The following is a 16,935-nucleotide window of genomic DNA, read 5'->3' as shown; positions in this document are numbered from 1 at the left end:
GAGAGAAATGCTTATACTGGTTGGCTTTTAGGAAGCACTTTGTAAGATGATCCTATTTTGAAATAATATTGTTGTTGATTTTTTTTAAATTTAGTTGTTAAGTAGTTTACACAATGCAATAGTAATTCTTTCTAGAACAGTGAAAATAAAACAAGGTTTTCATAAGGACACAATAGCCTTAATTTTCACTTTTCAATTTGTCTTTTTTATGGAAACATTTACATCAGTTTTCCATGTCAGGACTTGAACTCTGGTGCCAAATATCTAACAATTCTAATTTGAAAGTATTGGGAAATATTTGGAATGCTGCTGCCTTTTTTGCTAACATTGCACAGTTTTGTTCAGAAGTATGATCTTAGGTTTGTATATTGAGGCCGAATCTGAAGCCTGGTTAAAAGCCCTAGAACTGGGCAGGCTCCATTAGTTGTTGGGGAGGCTGCAGGTGAATAGCATTTTGTATTTAACAAACAGCGGTTGGTAGCAGAATCTGTAGATCTGGCTGTATACTGAGTTATAGTAGGTATGTCTTTGGTTTTTTTTCTCAGTGAAACGTTGGACAAAGCTCAGCACATGAAAAATCAGGCTGTGATTCCTGAACATTTTTTTTTAACCTTTTCTTCTCTGTTTCCTACAGGACAGTGAATCTGTGTACTGTGGACATCTACACTTGATTTCTGACCTCTTACAAGCTATGTTCAAGGAAACTTACTCTCTTCAGAAACAGCTGATGGAACTGCTTGATACGATTTCCATGGGCTCTGCTTCTACTGAAGATAACATCACAGATATGGTGTCAGGTATATGTGGATCTAACACTTTTTTTAGTTTTCTCAGTCTTTTTTCTATAGAGAGTATGCCTGAATTTTTAAAACAGGGTTCTAAGTTTGCTCAGTTCCTGCTGTCCTGATCAGCCTCCCAGAAAGCAGCATTGTGAAGCTGGAAATACTTCCATTTTTCTCCTGAAACTTTCTCTGGAATGGAGCATGTTGTGTAGGTTTGTAGGAAAGGGGCAGCACCTAAGTACTGAGCCATTTTTCTGATTTGATGGCAATGTGGTGATATTAGTGCTTGTGACAGCTGCTGTTTTTCTAGGAGAGTAGCGTAACTGTGAACTTATGTACCTGATGTAACTCAGTTGTTGCTGTTGTTATTTCCTCCTTAGTAATCCACACTGTGCTGGGGATATGCTCTGTCATTTCCAACATGGACCATGCTCTTCATGCCAATACGTGGAAGTTCATCATCAAGTATGTCACTGAGTTCTTTGGATTTATAGTAAGATAAACAGACAGTAATTCTAAATAGCCAATGTTTCAATAGCTTTATGTTCAGAGTTTAAAATACTATTGAAATTAGACAATCCAATTTAGCTATTTAGCTAGAAGTATATCTAGAAATTTAGTTTCTAAATTTACCTAATGAGCAGTATTAAAGGTTCTGTCAGTGAAGGTAGGTAGGAATCTTGCATCAGAGGTAACAGAAGCTTGAATTTTTGTATCACAGTGCAGAAGAAAACTTGGAAAATTTGTCTGAACAAATAATCTTTAAAGGTCTGACCCTGCAGGTTTTGAGGTGGTTTTGGCCTGAGTTGTGCTGTCTTGCACTTTCATCCTGCCTCTCCTCTGTGTTCCTATGTGGCTGTGAAGAAGGTTGTTCTCTCTAAATTTCTGGTTTTGGTGCACACAGGTATTGCACCAATTAGTGTTGTATAAAAGCCTAAATAGAAAAATCAGTTATTTGGATTTGTACTAACTCATGGCATAATCACTTCTGACAATAAAATATCTGATTATACGTCTACCTTTTAGGCAAAGCCTGAAGCATCATTCTCTACTGCAGTGCCATCTGAAACATGGTGATATCCTCAGTGGCCTGTGCAATGACACTCTCCTTTCTTTTCACTCCTGTTTGCAACTGGCTGAGCAAATGAAGACGTCAGAGATACAGGTGAATTAAAAAGCTCCCAAAGCTGCTGTTAACTTGAAAAGAAAAAATTCTTTGTGCTGTATTGCTGCTTGGAGTGGTTTGGGGTTTTTTTGAGGTTTTGGGTTTTTTTATGGAGGATGAGTGTGGGTTTTTTTGGAGGGGTTACTTCATGCGGTAGCAGAACACCTTGTTCTTTTGAAACCATGTGAAAATGAGGCCATCTCTTTGTTTAGATTGAGGCACTGAAAATAAATTTCCACCATACTCTACGGGATTTTTTTTTTTTATTTCCTAAACTGGCAATATCCCAAGGTCAGTGAAAACATTTCAATTCTGAGTGTTGCTCTAAAGATGTTGAAGCATACATTTTTAAATCTTTTTCCCCCATAGCTGCAGAGTCTGTAAAGAATCAAGTTTGAACATTGTTAGCAATCTAACTTTCTTTCTTACTGTATTAGTCTGTATATTAAGTTTTAGAACTGCTTTTTTTCTGGAACAGGAGGGCTCTGACCTCAGGCTGTTCCAGAAGACTGTCAAACTGTGCAGGTTCTTTGCTAATTCCCTGGTACACTACACCAAGGTAGGTTTTAATACTTCTATATTAGTATTAAATCTTAGCATCTGTCCTCCAAAGGTAATAATTTTATACTGTGTAATATGTTAATAATTTAATACTTATATCATATGGGAGTTGTAATTAACATTCGTGTGTAACCTATGTGTAGTTCTTCTGCCCATATATACTCACAAGCCTAAGCAGGTTTACTGCTGGGGTTTAACAGGAAAACAAACGAATAATAAGCTATTTTGAGCAGTGTCATCACTGAGGAGTTGGTAGGAGATGTCCAGCCTCTACAAGCAGCCTTGAGTCAATGCAGTAGTAGCTTCATCTGGAAGAATTAAGCAGATGAAACCCATTGCCAGGTTTTCAGAGTCGTTGCTTGTTTCAACAATTGAAAACGCTGTGGCACATTAATAAGAAGAAATGCCTGTGTACTGTTAGCACAGACACCAACTTCCTCTTCTTTTCCTGGCCCTTTCATTTTGTTGTTGTGTTTTATCTTTTCATTGTTAGAAGACATGCTGTAAAGCTACCCATTTTTAGGAAAGTATATGAAAAAGATTCCTCTGTAGGAACAGCAGTGATGGTGCATTCTGCATCTCTTCTGCCCCGTGGTGGGGAGGGGACACAAAATGAATAGCATTGTGACAGGATAGAACTGCTTTACAGGATGTATGTGACCACTTCAGAGTGCAGCTCTCTATAGCTAGTACAGCTGTACTTCCTAATTTTTTAAAATAAGCTTATAGATTTAATTGTTTTACCTGTAATATATGTACATGTAGTGTAATTAATTTTAGGCATATTTTGTTTATTGTTTGCTTTGCATTTGCTTTGTGCTGCGGATTGTTAGAACTTAAGTTTTTCCCTTGTAGTGTTTTATGCACCAGTATAGCAGAACAGAAAGTGTATTTAATCATGCATGTTATTTTAAAAATACCATTCAAAATCAATGGCTTTTGCAGGAATTTCTTTCTTTCTTCTCTGATTCGTGTTCTCAGTTACATCAGCTCTTTCTTCAGATATACAGGTAAGCGAAGTAGATAGAGTTGATTACTGATAGTATCTTAATAACATCTTCATATTGCATTCTTAAATTTACAAGTATTTTGAGATGTAAAAATATAGTTCTTGTTCCAGAGCTGTTGCTTTCTTTTTTCATGTATGGAAATCTAGGGTTTTTTTTTTTGTTTGTTTGTTTTTTTTTTTTAATGGGTGTTTTTGTCTGATACCAGTTACCTGAACCCCATTCTCGATCAGTGCTGCCAGTGTGTGCTATTGACAAATCACCAACTTTGTTGCCATTACTTACGTCAACATTTCTTGAGTTATGTATAGAATATGCAGATTGATTGTCTTGAAAACTGGGTCTGTTTATGCAAGTTCATTTGAAAATTCTTGTTCCTAAAATCACAATTCCTGACGGTAGGATTCACCCTTTGGTTGTCTTGCAATGCAGCAGCTAGGCCAAGTTACAGCAGAGTAACCCAGCAGTGCACTTTCCACTTTGAAACAGTAGTGTAATGCAAGTCAAATCATGCACAGTCAAGACAATTCAGAATTATTATTCCCCAGTAATCCTAATTCCTGTCTCTTTCATATATAACTAAACAGTCTAACTAAAAAAAATAAACTAAAAAGTATGGTTTTTTATTTTTTTTTCTGCCTTTAATACTAGTGAGAGGAAAAATCCAAGACTGAATCATAGAATCATAAAAACTCATAGAATGATTTGGGTTGGAAAGTACCTTAAGATCATCTAGTTCCAACACACCTGCCATGGGCAGGGACACCTCACCCTACACCATGATGCTGAAGGCTCTGTCCAATGTGGCCTTGAACAGTGCCAGGGGTGACGCATTTACTACTTCTTTGGGCAACCTGTTCCAGTACCTCACCCCCTCACAGTGAAGAGCTTCTTCCTTATATCTAACCTGAGCTTCTCCTATTTAAACCCATTGCCCCTTGCCCTGTCGCTGCAGTCCCTGATGAAGAGTCTCGCTCTGGTGTTTCTGTAGCCCCCCTTCAGAAATTGGAAGGCTGCTATAAGGTCTGCATGCAGCCTTTGGATGTCTATGCAGGTGTGAGCAGCAACATTTGACGGATTGTTTCTACTTTAAGATAATGTATGGAAACATTTGTCCTGAAGAAAGAGAGGATCAGAAACAAGAGTATCCTGAAATTTTCCACACCTTTACTGTTATGTGTTTAGTCTTCTGAAATCTCACAAAAGGACTCTGGTTCTCCAGGAAGCAAATGCTTTTTTAATGTTATGCTCATAAAGCATAACAGTCTGCAAGCAGCTTATTGTTTTTCTTCCAAAAGTTTTGTTCTATTTGTTGCAATAGTGGGGAAAAATAGGGCAAAGTGGCCATTGCCATAGCAGGCTGATTTCAGTCATTCTTTTGGAATTGAAACCAGGTTCTGTGGTGAGACGTGTGCATGAATTCACTGCATGTTACACTGCAAGATTGGGTGAATGTTTTTTTACGAGTTTCCTCTTCTAACTTTACTTACCTTGTAGATCTTTCTCAAGTGGAAGGTTGTAAACTTTTATTCACTCAGAAAACTGGGCAGGATTTTTTGAGTAAGAAGGTAGCATTTTTACTTTATAAAGTGACTGTAAAAAACCTGCAAGAGTAGCAGGTTTTCGTTTCATGATCTCTTTTGCTCTGTTCTTGTATCACATCCTTTTTTCTTTTTTTCTTTTATTGGCCAGGTTTGTTTTATTCTTCAAAGAAATTGTGGTACCTTTTATTGGTGTCATGTTAAATTAGTGCTGTCACATTTACGACTGTCAAATTTTGTATCCAGGTGTTTTCTTGGCTTTTCATTGCATGACATTTTTTGAGATTTGGTATATATCTTCTTATATTTGTTATGTATTTTACTTGCATTTTCCAGGAGCGTGTAAGGTTTTCTTTCAGTGTTTAGTAAAATACTGAATTGTGATGCTTAGTTTAAAGGCTGAATGCAGAGTTGAAACTCCCAGGCCTACAACAGATACTCTAAAATGGGGAGCCATTTTTGCCTTTTGTTTCAGAATAACAAGGAAACCATTAATTTGTCTTTTTGTAGCTCTTTTCAAAAGTAGTGTTACTGCAAATGCTACTGAGAATATTTAACTTTTTTTTTTTTTATCCCCCCTCAGCAAATTTCCTCCCAGTCTCTATGCTCCAGAGATCTCTGAAGTTCACCGAGATGAAATATCCCAGGTGTTTCTTGTGGCTCTGGACCCTCTCATCAATCAGCTTCTTCCCTTTAGCCCTTTTATGGAGCAAGTGTTAAGTGAAAAGTTAGGTGGGTTTAAAATACAGCTACCACTGCTGTAAGTACTGTGCAAACCTCTCTAAGGGATCAAGATTGGTATTTTGACTTTCTGGAGCACAGGCAATATTCTGCGCTGGTTTGCTTGTCTCCAGTTCTTTCAAAAATACAATGATATACCTGGTTGCATCCTAACTCAGATGAATTTTATAACAGATAGTTCATGTTGCTGTTGAATGCATCTTTTCCAGAGATACTCACAATAACTTCAGTATTAGTCTGAAGTATTAATATTAGTTTTACATCATTTCAGTCCACATTTATCACAAACTTGCAAAGTAGGCTGAATTTTTTCTGTTGTTCTGTTGATAGGGGAAGACAGCTATTTTTTCCTAATTAATTATTTTCTGTGAAAAGTAGAATGCCTTCAATCTGGAAAATGCTCAGCTTTTTGTTGTAACACTCCATGCTCCCTCATTTCTGCCCTGACCAGCATGTCATAATTCTGAGATAGCTGACTGACTTCTTTCTCATGTGTGCACTCTGGCCTTGTGATGATCCTCGCCTATCCACTTACAAGAAAACTTTGGTTTCAGTATTTGAGTCATCTAGTGCTTTCAAGAAGAATGGAAGCATGAGGCATCCAGATTGTAAATCCTTTGCAGTATCTTGCAGTGATAGTTCAGAACTGCAGTATTTTAGATTTTACCTGATACAGCATATTGCATTTATTTTTCATTCAAGCACAATATTCATGATGATACATTCTTTTTTTCCCAGCCGTGTCTGTAAGTAATTTTTTATTATTTTACTGGGGACTTCTATGTTTCACCATTTGTTCATCATTTATCACTTGCTTGAAAGCCAGTTTACACACACAATATGTTTACTAACTAGCAGCACGTTAAAAAAAGAACCCAACTTTTACAGGTCTCCCTCCTGAGCAGCAGCTGCCTCAGTGTCTCATCCTCATTACCATAATGGACAAGCTGTCCTCTCAGCCTGAAGAAGTGCAAACTCTCTGGAACACAGGAAAAAGGTACTAAAAAGGTTTTTATTGTAGCTCTTCACCACAGCGATTAGTCTGTACAGGCAGAGGGGCTCAGCTGTTGGAGTTTCCTTTGCAGCTGAGTAGTAAAATTTGTCAGACTCTATGGATTTACATCCTTACACTGGGAGAAATGGGATCTGATGTTCAGGGAGTGAAGGCCAGAAATGTCTTTGTTTTTTCAAGAAAGAAATGGTATTTAGAGTACTTCCAGGATAAGAAGAGAGAGATGTATGTAATTTGTTGATAGTTCACGAAGTTAAAATATTATGGTTTTATGCCTAAACTTGCTAATAGTCACCTGAATTTGTAAAAGAGCAAAGTAGTCAGGCGCTGAAATCTGATCTAAAAGCACGGAAGTCATTGCTGTTGTTTCTGGTCAAAGACAAAGTTTCTGTAGTACAGATGTTGCTTGCAGGGCTTGCAATTTACATAGTATGTAACCCAACTTTCTTTTTTTTTCTTTTCTCCACTTGCAGCCTATCTTTATTTTCAGCTCTCTTCTTCAGTTTCCAGCAATGTTCTGGTGAGCTTTCTCTCCCTGTGTATTTGCCAGAGGTGATCAGTACAGGACAACTGGCTGCTCCCATCACCCTCTATCACTATGTCTGCATCCACCTGTGCTCCTTCATTGCTTCCACACTCCCATCACACTTTCCTCAGCTGGTAAGATTATTTTTGCTTATCATCTCTTCAGCTATGTGATGCATGGGTACTATTTAAAAAAGAATGAGTTCTTTCTAATGATCTGGCTCTAAAGAGGTGCTTAGGTATGAAGCAATACTGTAGAAAGCTGCCATGATGCAACTACATCACTGGGTTTCAGTTATACAGTAAATGTCACTAGTAGAAAAGGGGAAAACAAAGCTTCATACAAGTTCTAGAGAACATCAGTGGTGTTGGAAATCTCTGTTCTCTTTGGGGGTGGGAAGGTCAAGTTTTTATAAAAAAGTCCAGTGCTTTCTTTTATGTGGTATTCAAGTTGTATGAACTTCACCTGGTTTTGTTAGTCTATACTGTGAAGTAATAAAGTGGAATTTAATATTTAGAGTAAATTATATTGTTGTGATTGCAGCTAAGAATATACCATTAAATGGTAATAAGCAAAATTTTCTACTTCAGGAGTATTCTGGGCTTTGATTAACTTTATATAAAGTTTTAGAAGTTTTACACTTTTTACTACATATAGACAAAAGAACTTCTAGATAAATGTAAACCTTCATAAAGTTCTGTCACACAGCCCTAATTCAGTTTTTCTTTTTCCTGAATGCTATATTCCTCTTTCAGATAAAATTCATGTTCCTACAGAAGAGGTTTTATTTGGTTTTCAGTGAGCTGCCAATAAAGCTGGCAAGAAAATTGGCAATACATTGGTTTTAAAATGGTTAAAAAAAAACCAAAAAACAACAAACCAAAAATTTATTAGAGTTGCCTTGTGAAGAAGGGATGCTCAATGGAATGTCTTGAAAAGTGAAGGATCCTCAGCCCATTGAAATGACTGCACATGCACATTCAAAGCATGCAAAACTGAAGGTGTGCTTGATGGTGTAGCTGAAGAGAGTATGATAATGAGTTTTTAAACCATTTTAAATCATATAAGCTGAAAATCTTAGTAGATTTTGGGCTAATTAGTGGAGTAAAAGTCATAGTAAGCCTGCAGTCTGTTTCTGTGTGAATTTGTGTATGTATTTTCTCCTCAGGAGTATGCTCTGTTGGATGCTGTGCTGGGTTCTAGTATGATCACGTCTTTGCTAGCAATGGACTCGTGGTGCTTCCTTGCCCGGTAAGATGTTTTTTATTACAGGTGAAGCAGGATTTCCACAGATCCAGTTAGTTCTCTTATATAATTTCTGACGTGTTTTTTGTTTGGTTTTGGGGTTTGTTTTGGATTTTTTAAAGGCAAATTGTCCCAGAATTGGATTATTTTCAGATATAGAGCATATTTTGAAAACTAGGAGCAGAAATGGCATAGTCTTCTTTACATTCATGCAATAAAGGGGAACATACCTTTCCTGTTATTTAAGAATTCTTTTTTGGAATGGTTCTCACAGCTAAATTGGTTCTGTGCATATGAAGTTTAAATATATTAGAGGAAATGGCCATCTCAGACAAGATTTATAATATTTAGTCTGTAAAAGAGTAGGAAGTACAGGCTCACAAGCTTCTGTCTCTCACATTCAGGTATGGAACAGCTGAACTGTGTGCTCACCACGTTGCTGTGATTGCCCACTTGGTAAGAACCACAGTGATCTTTGCAATTCAGCACCAGTTTTAATCCTAGTTCTACCAGCAAACTTTCTAAATGACCAAAGACAGGAATTTTTCTACTTTTTTTTTTCCAAATACAAACGGAGATTGCTTTAAATCTTCAAATTGGGTTAATACTTAGCGCAAGCAGTACCGTGAAAATATAAACCAATGTTTACTATTTCCAATATGTCCTGCATTTTTTTATGTAGAGCATTACTGCTGCGATCCCACACTGTGACTCTCAGAACATTCTGTATACAATTAATTTGCTGAGTTGTGATTTTTTTCTTAATTTAATTATATGCATTGCCCTCTTATCCTAATTCAGATAAAGTCTTGGCCCAGCGACTGTTACGAGGTCTCTGCCTTGGGTGTTCTGCTGAGGCGTATGCTCTTTTTGATGGCTCCAGATCATCAGGCAAGTATAGCATGGCATTTCCTCTCTTTAATAGGAGAGAATCGAATCGCTGACCTGTGTTAAAATATCCTCTTTCAGTTCTTCACTTGCTGTACTTGATACTGTACTTATTATTACTTTGTCATAGTGGATTCTAACCTGTACAGATGTGCTCTGCCAAGAAAGGTACAGACACCTTTCTAAGAGGGGTGTTACTGGACAGCACTGAAGTCCTTTTTTTGACTAAGTGTGAAAACGGCACATCACCCAGATTTGCTGAAACTGTCATTGTATCTGCAACCGGTGTTTATGAGTGTTCTCATGCCATCAGATACAAAGACTAGCATCCCTTTCTGTCAGTGCCTCTATATACCTTGGAGAGGCTAAAGCTTGGTCTTCTACTTGCTAGAGAGCCACTGCTTCAAGCAGATGAAAGAGTAAGTTGCTTAATCATTTTGATGCCGTATATGTAACGAGAGGTGGCAGTAAACTGGATTTTATTTAAACAAAAGGTTTTACACAATTTTTTTTAATGTAATATTTCTAAAGCAAACTAGTAGTGCTTTTTGGTTTCTCAGCTTTCTGACAGATTATCAAATTGTCTTCTGGCCTGTTTAGTTCATACTAACTTTTGTTTGCAGGTAGAATTTGCTCGTAAGTTTGTTCCAGAAGAGGTGGAGAACTTGTCTGTGTGGCAGCACATATCCCTAAAGGCCCTGAATCCTGATCTTAGGAAACGAGTGGCATGTCAGCTCTGTGTGGCTGGGCTCGCACAGTGCAGGCAATGGCTGAATAGCAGGCGCGCTTTAGGAGAGCTCCGATGTGTGGTAAGGGAGATTTGGTTCTTTTTGTAAAAATGGGGGAACTCTGGATTTTCAAACTATAAGAGTTCTGTTGCTCTCACCCTAATTCTGTTTCTTCTGTGTGTTGCACAGCTTTTTTCCATGCCTAACTGCCACATGCATGAGTAAGAACTCTCTTTTTAATGTTTTGTGCTAGTACACAGCACCTTAGGAGCCTCTATGCTGAGGGTGACACTGGAGGTCTTACGGTTTACTACTTACTCTAGATACGGTTTGCTCTCTAGGAAAGCAGATGTATTTTTCTTTAGAATTTCTTATTTATACTACATCATACAATTACTTTTAAGTTTTAAAATCTTGGCTGTTTTAATGCAGCATCAAATCTGAAAGATGCTCACTGGTCTCCTTGGCAAAGGGGTGTGAGAAACCAGGGACTTCCACATGAATTATCTGCTGGCAGCTTTCGCCTGCCAATGCAGCTAATGACTGCAGCACCGTGTGAAACTCGCAGAAGTAACGGATGGTTTCCTTGCTTTGGAAGCTTTGTTGGCTGCTGGCCCAGTGGATTAGCTGTACTGTACAGCTGACAGAGCACACTGGGCTTCTTGCCATCTTGTATCATTTCAGATGTTTAATAGGATCCAGGGGTTTTGGTTTGGTTTACATGTAGGTTTTCTTGGTCAGTCTTACACGTTTTTTCCTACTAGAATACTGCCCTTTCTGTGCTGCTGGCTGCCTGGAGTTTTGCTGATGACACTCTGGAGGCAGAGCTTCAGGCATCTGTCTTGGGGGTGCTTGGTCAGTTCTGGACTTTTCTCCAGGCTAAGCAGGTAAGAGAATTTGCTGCTCCAATCATGAAACCATGATGTTTTTGAGAGGCTGATGCTGTTTCATTATGTGTTTGTTACTAAGTTGTTGTTTTACTTGGATTGGACCATTTCTGTAAAGCTGTGTAACTGTGCTGCCCATCTGCTCTCAACTGCTTTATGTATTAGACAAGCACGTGCTCTAGGAAGAGGAGTTTGAATTTTCCTGAGCATTACATACATGGTTCCTTGTTGCTCCATCTGCTATTTAGTGTCAGATTCAGACTAGCTTAACAAGAAGCCTGAAATACATCATTCTGATTCATACCAGTTACAGAATTGGCCTGTTTTGAATGTTCTTGAGAATGTGAACAAAATTTGTGGTGATCACAGTATGCTAGAGATTGGAAGGGACCTCAAAAGATCATCTAGTCCAGTCCCCCTGCTGGAGCAGGAACACCTAGATGAGGTTACACAGGAATGTGTCCAGACGGGTTTTGAATGTCTCCAGAGAAGGAGACTCCACAACCCCCCTGGGCAGCCTGTTCCAGTGTTCCGTCACCCTCACTGAGAAGAAGTTTCTTCTCAAGTTTAAGTGGAACCTCTTGTGTTCCAGTTTGAGCCCATTACCCCTTGTGCTATCATTGTTTGCCACTGAGAAGAGCCTGGCTCCATCCTCGTGACACTCCTTTATATATTTATATACACTAATAAGGTTACCCCTCAGTCTCCTCTTCTCCAAACTATAGAGACCCAGCTCCCTCAGTCTTTCCTCATAAGGGAGATGCTCCATTCCCTTAATCATCTTAGTTGCCCTGTGCTGGACTCTCTCCAGCAGGTCCCTGTCCTTCTTGAACTGAGGGGCCCAGAACTGGACACAGTATTCCAGATGCAGTCTCACCAGGGCAGAGTAGAGGGGAAGGAGGACCTCTCTTGACCTACTAACCACCCCCCTTCTAATACACCCCAGGATGCCATTGGCCTTCTTGGCCACAAGGGCACAGTGTTGGCTCATGGTCATCCTGCCGTCCACTAGGACCCCCAGGTCCCTCTCCCCTACACTGCTCTCTAACAGGTCGTTCCCCAACCTGATTTAATTAGCGCATAGCTTAACACACATGAAAACCCATAGAGCTAGCAACCTTCCTCCCAGATTTGAGAACAAGGGGTAAGGCGATTCCTTTGCAACTGTATACCTGTTAATGTCTGCAGCTGCAGTAAAGAAAAAAAGGATTAAAAATGGAAGCTTGAGAGTGGGGGTGAAGAAGACCCAACAATGTGCCCTTTCAGGGATCTCTTCCAACCTCAGCCATTCTTTGAAGACATTTGGCAACTGAGAAGTGAAAAGAAATAGTTCATATAACTGTTAGGTGCTTATATTAGTGAGTGGAGGAGGGGGATGAGGGATAGGCAATAAATATTCTTAATACCAAAAAAAAAAAAAAAGAAAAGGGTCTTTTAAAGTGTGACTACCTACAAATATTGATATGACTATTTTAATATTTTCTTCTGCTGCTTATGATGTGTTCTTCTCTCTGTGTAAAGTTAGCTAAGAAGTTTGGAACGCTACCATAATTTTAAATTCTTTCTTAAGTAGTTATTCCATAAGAATGCAATGTTACTAATATGTTGTGATGTGTTAAAGGTCTCAGATGAGCCATGTCTCCAGCAGACACTCTGTTTATTACTTCACCTTTTGGAATTTTTCATCCAAGCATTAGATGCTCAACTGATTACTCAGGTAAAACACCAAAACACATCCTATCTATGAATAAATTACTTCATGAAAACTAAGGTCTTCGTGATTTAATGAAATCCCAAATGAGTTATTTCATGGTCTGACCTACTCTTAACACATGGAGATTCCTAATTTTATTTCTTCCTTGATTACTTTCCTGATCTTTAAACCAAGTATACGGCACTCTGGTGAACACTGTTTTTGAGAATCCCATTACTCTGTAAGACAACTGAGGTCTATGGATATGCTATAGAGCATGCTCATTTCTTTCTAAAGTGCATACTGCAGCAGCTTTATCCTAGCTAGTTTTATTGAAGGTGTAGCATTCCTTTTGTTTTCAGTCCAGTTTTCTAAAATCAGTGTCCTAAGATTTAAAGATGAGACAGAACAGTTTTCACCTGCAATCTGTGTGATGAAGCTTCGCTGGGTTCCTTTTCTGCAGGTATTTGCCCTGCAGTCTTCCCTTTTCCAGTTGGATCCCCCAGACCATGTTCGTCTAGCAATGGTGGATTTTCTGTCTTCTATGGGAAAGGTGTTTATACCACAAGAAGCACAGGTGAATATAATTGTGGCCTTAGTGAACTAATTTTCAGACTTTGGATGAAAAGATATTTATTTAAATTAGAGGATCAAGTTCTTTACATACAGGAATGCAAGGATATAATAATCTTGGAGACTTACTAATGGCCTATGGTAGTTCTGTTTTTCGTTGAGACATGCTGAGTGCAAGCAACGTGCTTGGTTTATTCATTTGCTTGTCGCTTCTCACCAGTTAGAAAGGACTGACATGTGACCCTCCAAAAAGAAAGAACAGAACATGTCACCTCCCTTAGAGTGTTGGGTGTTTTTGCCAGACAAGGCAGTCACTCTCATTTCACAAACCTGTCCCTTGACCTTAGAGCAATTCTTTAATAACTAATCATGATGGTAAGATATGCACAACTAACTCTTCAGAACTGATAGATACTTGTTCCTCTTCCAGAGGCAAGTTGTACCCCAGTTGTCGTGTGTGTTTGCTTCTCTGCTGGCTGACCAGACCTGGCTGATTCATCAGCATGCATTGGAGGCATTCACACATTTTGCAGAGGTAAGTACAGCAGAACTCTGGATGTGTGTATTTGGCTCTGTTAATTTTTATTGTATAGAAATTCTTCTGTCTTATGTATTTGCTGCTCTTCCATGACTAGCTTGGATCTCAGTATTACAGATGCTATTGCACATCAATAGTAATTAGGCCTAGTGCAGCTGCAAGTGATTTCACAACCTGGAAGTGAAGGAAGATTAAGCATTGGTTCCCTTAGATTGGTTGCAACAGGAAAGGGACAGTCAGGGAAACGTTTTTTACTTTGTCTATTCCTCTGTTAATATGAGTGTACTAGACAATGATTACTCAACATTTTTGATAGGAAACAAGCCATGAAGATGTTGTTCCTCAGTGCCTTAATTCTGAAGAAACTAAGAACAAAGTTGTTAGTTTTCTGGAGAAGGTATGTATGTTGCTGAACCACTTGTGCACAACATCAACCAAGAAAGCAGCAATCTGTTACAGAATCATGGAATAGTTAGGGTTGGAAAGGACCTTAAGATCATCTAGTTCCAACTGTCCTGCCACGGGCAGGGACACCTGGCACTAACCCATGTCACCCAAGGCTCTGTCCAGCCTGGCCTTGAACACTGCCAGGGATGGAGCATTCACAATTTCCTTGGGCAACTCATTCCAGTGCCTCACCACCCGCACAGTGAAGAATTTCTTCCTTCTAGCTAACCTGGACTTCCTCTGCTTCACTTAAAGCCCATCACCCCTTGTCCTCTTGCTACAGACCCTGATCACGAGTCCCTCCCCAGCATCCTTGTAGGCCCCCTTCAGATACTGGAAGGCTGCTATGAGGTCTCCACGCAGCCTTCTCTTCTCCAGGCTGAACAGCCCCAACTTTCTCAGCCTGTCTTCATACAGGAGCTGCTCCAACCCCCTTATCTTCCTTGTGGCCCTCCTCTGGACTTGCTCCAACAAGTCCTAACTCCCCCCAAAGTTCTGTGACCATCTTAAAAGCTTTTCTTCTAAAAAGATTATGAAAACAAGGGGACTGATACCAAGGGGAACAACGGGACACAAGGAATCTCAAGAAAGCCTGCAGAATTTGTCAGATGTGCAGAACAGGTCATACACAGTACACAGCCTATGTCTGTGTCTACACCTGCATTATCTGCACACTGATAAAATAAGTAACTTTAAAATAAATTGTTGATCTGGTTGAACTTTCTTACTTGCTTTAATCAGCAGAATTAACAACTGCCATTCCTCTGCATGCTGCTCTTCTACTGTGTCCCAACTTTAAGTGCTTCACTTTTCCCTCCTTGAACAAAACAAACAATCAAATGGAACAGTTGTTGTAAGCAGATAAGTTACCTAATAACAAGACAAGGATTTCATCATTTGGTTTGTGTGATTTCCTTCCCTGTTCCTCTTGGATTAGTTTCTGAAAGCCAAATGAACGTGTATGAAACATATCCGACTTTTTTGCATGTTAGAAAAAATTCCCTTAAGAGCAGATGGCTATTAATGTAGAACACAGATAGTGGGAAGGAGAGGGTGGTTAGCATGCTGTAACCTAAGACAGGGCTATCTGGATGAGCAGTATTTGACAAGCAGGTATTTAGCAAAAGAACTGATAAGCTGCCAGAACTGATGCTACACCAGAGTTGTAGATAACTTCAGTCTGCTCACAAGTGTGTGAGAAATTAGATTCACTTCAAACTGCTTGTTAAGATCTCTCCCGCCCTTTTGTTCTGGCACATAAATGGAGTCTATGAAGGCTGGTATTGTTGCCTTGGTTTAGTTACCTCTCCTGTGACGTTCTCCCTAGACGAGGCAGGTAGAAGAGACAACAGAAGCACGAACAGAACGCATGAAGCAAGAAAGGATTACCTGCTGTGCCCAGCTGATGAAAATGGGTGGAGAACTGGAATCAACAGGAGAGGTATGTGCACTTTTAAACTGTCTGGGCTCTACTGTTGATTTGTTAGTTCTAGGAAGTACTTAAAGAGGTTCAAGATGGTCTTGCTGCCCTCCATGTTCTAAGATAAAAGGTCACGTGCACTCCTGGCCCTTAGTGTTACGCTTGAATGCTCTCTACTGCCTGCCAGACAGCAAGATCTCTTGCAAGACAAGGTAGTCTCTTGCAGCTGTTCTCCGTCTAAGGGTTTTCTTGCATTTAGATGAAGACTGATCACTTGTGCAGAGGCTTATAAATAATGTCTTATGTTTACTTAAATCTGCAGCCTCTGGCAAAAAGAGCTTGTCACCCACCTTCTGAGGAGCAGTATAAGTCAGCGATAGGCACTATGGAGGGGGCAGTGGAGGCTGTGAAGCTGCTGCTCCAGAAGGGATCACCCCCTGCTTGGCTTGCAGTGAAACTGGAGGCTCTGCACACAGCTATAGCCATCCTCAGAGACAGTGTACGGTAAGGTGTGCTCAACAGGGATTAGAGATAATAAAATGGCTCAGCTTCCCTTCAGAAGGAAGAGATGCCCTTGTACCACAATTTCTGGAGAAGAAAAAAATGACACAGGGCAATGCTCTACTGTGCTGCTGTGTCTCAGTTAATGTGCCTAAACAAAATGGGGTGTGAGATGTTGGCCTGTCTTTCACAACTGGCTGGAAGGACTGATACATTTTAATGGTCACTACTATGCCTCTGAGCTGTGATTTTATATATTGCCAATGTATAGCTTGCTCTTCTAAGCTACTGTATATGGTGCTAACCATTTCATGAGATTGTATTCTGAATACTAAGATGTTTGAACCTGTTGTAAGTTACCTTTGTTGTCATGTACAGGTGACCAGGCAGTAGGTGTTTTTATCTTCATTTTAAAATACATTCAAGTATAACAATTTAAGGCTGTCTGCTGTTCTCTGAACATACACCTTTACTGCTGGTTCCACTCCATGCTAGGGTCATCTTTTAAAAAGAATCTTTATTGGTCACAGCTACAAGGAGAAAAAATGTAGTGCTTAAGTAGTTTGTGTTCAGTGGTCCTTCACTGCACGCTTCCTAGCACCTCCTGTGCCATCCACTGACAGAACTATACAAACAGAAATAAAGGAGTAAACTGTACATTTATCTTAAAAGCGTCTTTT

At 39.5% G+C, this 16,935-nt stretch overlaps 1 protein-coding gene across 3 annotated transcripts in view; it reads left to right on the top strand.

Annotated features, from left to right (window-relative positions):
* Positions 1-16,935, top strand: part of FIRRM (FIGNL1 interacting regulator of recombination and mitosis) — a 28,061-nt gene that overhangs the window by 2,797 nt on the left and 8,329 nt on the right. The window contains exons 5-23 of one of the 3 annotated variants that reach the window (XM_080622273.1): positions 635-797; positions 1,163-1,247; positions 1,809-1,947; positions 2,426-2,506; positions 3,454-3,518; positions 5,640-5,788; positions 6,686-6,794; positions 7,283-7,469; positions 8,504-8,586; positions 8,985-9,036; positions 9,382-9,471; positions 10,092-10,277; positions 10,961-11,083; positions 12,705-12,800; positions 13,240-13,353; positions 13,780-13,884; positions 14,204-14,284; positions 15,662-15,775; positions 16,077-16,258. In XM_080622273.1, coding sequence (XP_080478399.1) covers positions 635-797; positions 1,163-1,247; positions 1,809-1,947; positions 2,426-2,506; positions 3,454-3,518; positions 5,640-5,788; positions 6,686-6,794; positions 7,283-7,469; positions 8,504-8,586; positions 8,985-9,036; positions 9,382-9,471; positions 10,092-10,277; positions 10,961-11,083; positions 12,705-12,800; positions 13,240-13,353; positions 13,780-13,884; positions 14,204-14,284; positions 15,662-15,775; positions 16,077-16,258 — 2,204 coding nt within the window. Of the gene's footprint in view, positions 1-634; positions 798-1,162; positions 1,248-1,808; positions 1,948-2,425; positions 2,507-3,453; positions 3,519-5,639; positions 5,789-6,685; positions 6,795-7,282; positions 7,470-8,503; positions 8,587-8,984; positions 9,037-9,381; positions 9,476-10,091; positions 10,278-10,960; positions 11,084-12,704; positions 12,801-13,239; positions 13,354-13,779; positions 13,885-14,203; positions 14,285-15,661; positions 15,776-16,076; positions 16,259-16,935 lie in introns of all 3 variants that reach the window. The other 2 variants (XM_080622275.1, XM_080622274.1) reach the window with 2 other exon arrangements.

The sequence above is a fragment of the Psittacula echo genome (assembly GCF_963264785.1).
Source record: "Psittacula echo genome assembly, chromosome: 7".
Lineage (NCBI taxonomy): Eukaryota > Metazoa > Chordata > Aves > Psittaciformes > Psittacidae > Psittacula > Psittacula echo.
This window is presented reverse-complemented; position numbering and strand designations above follow the sequence as displayed.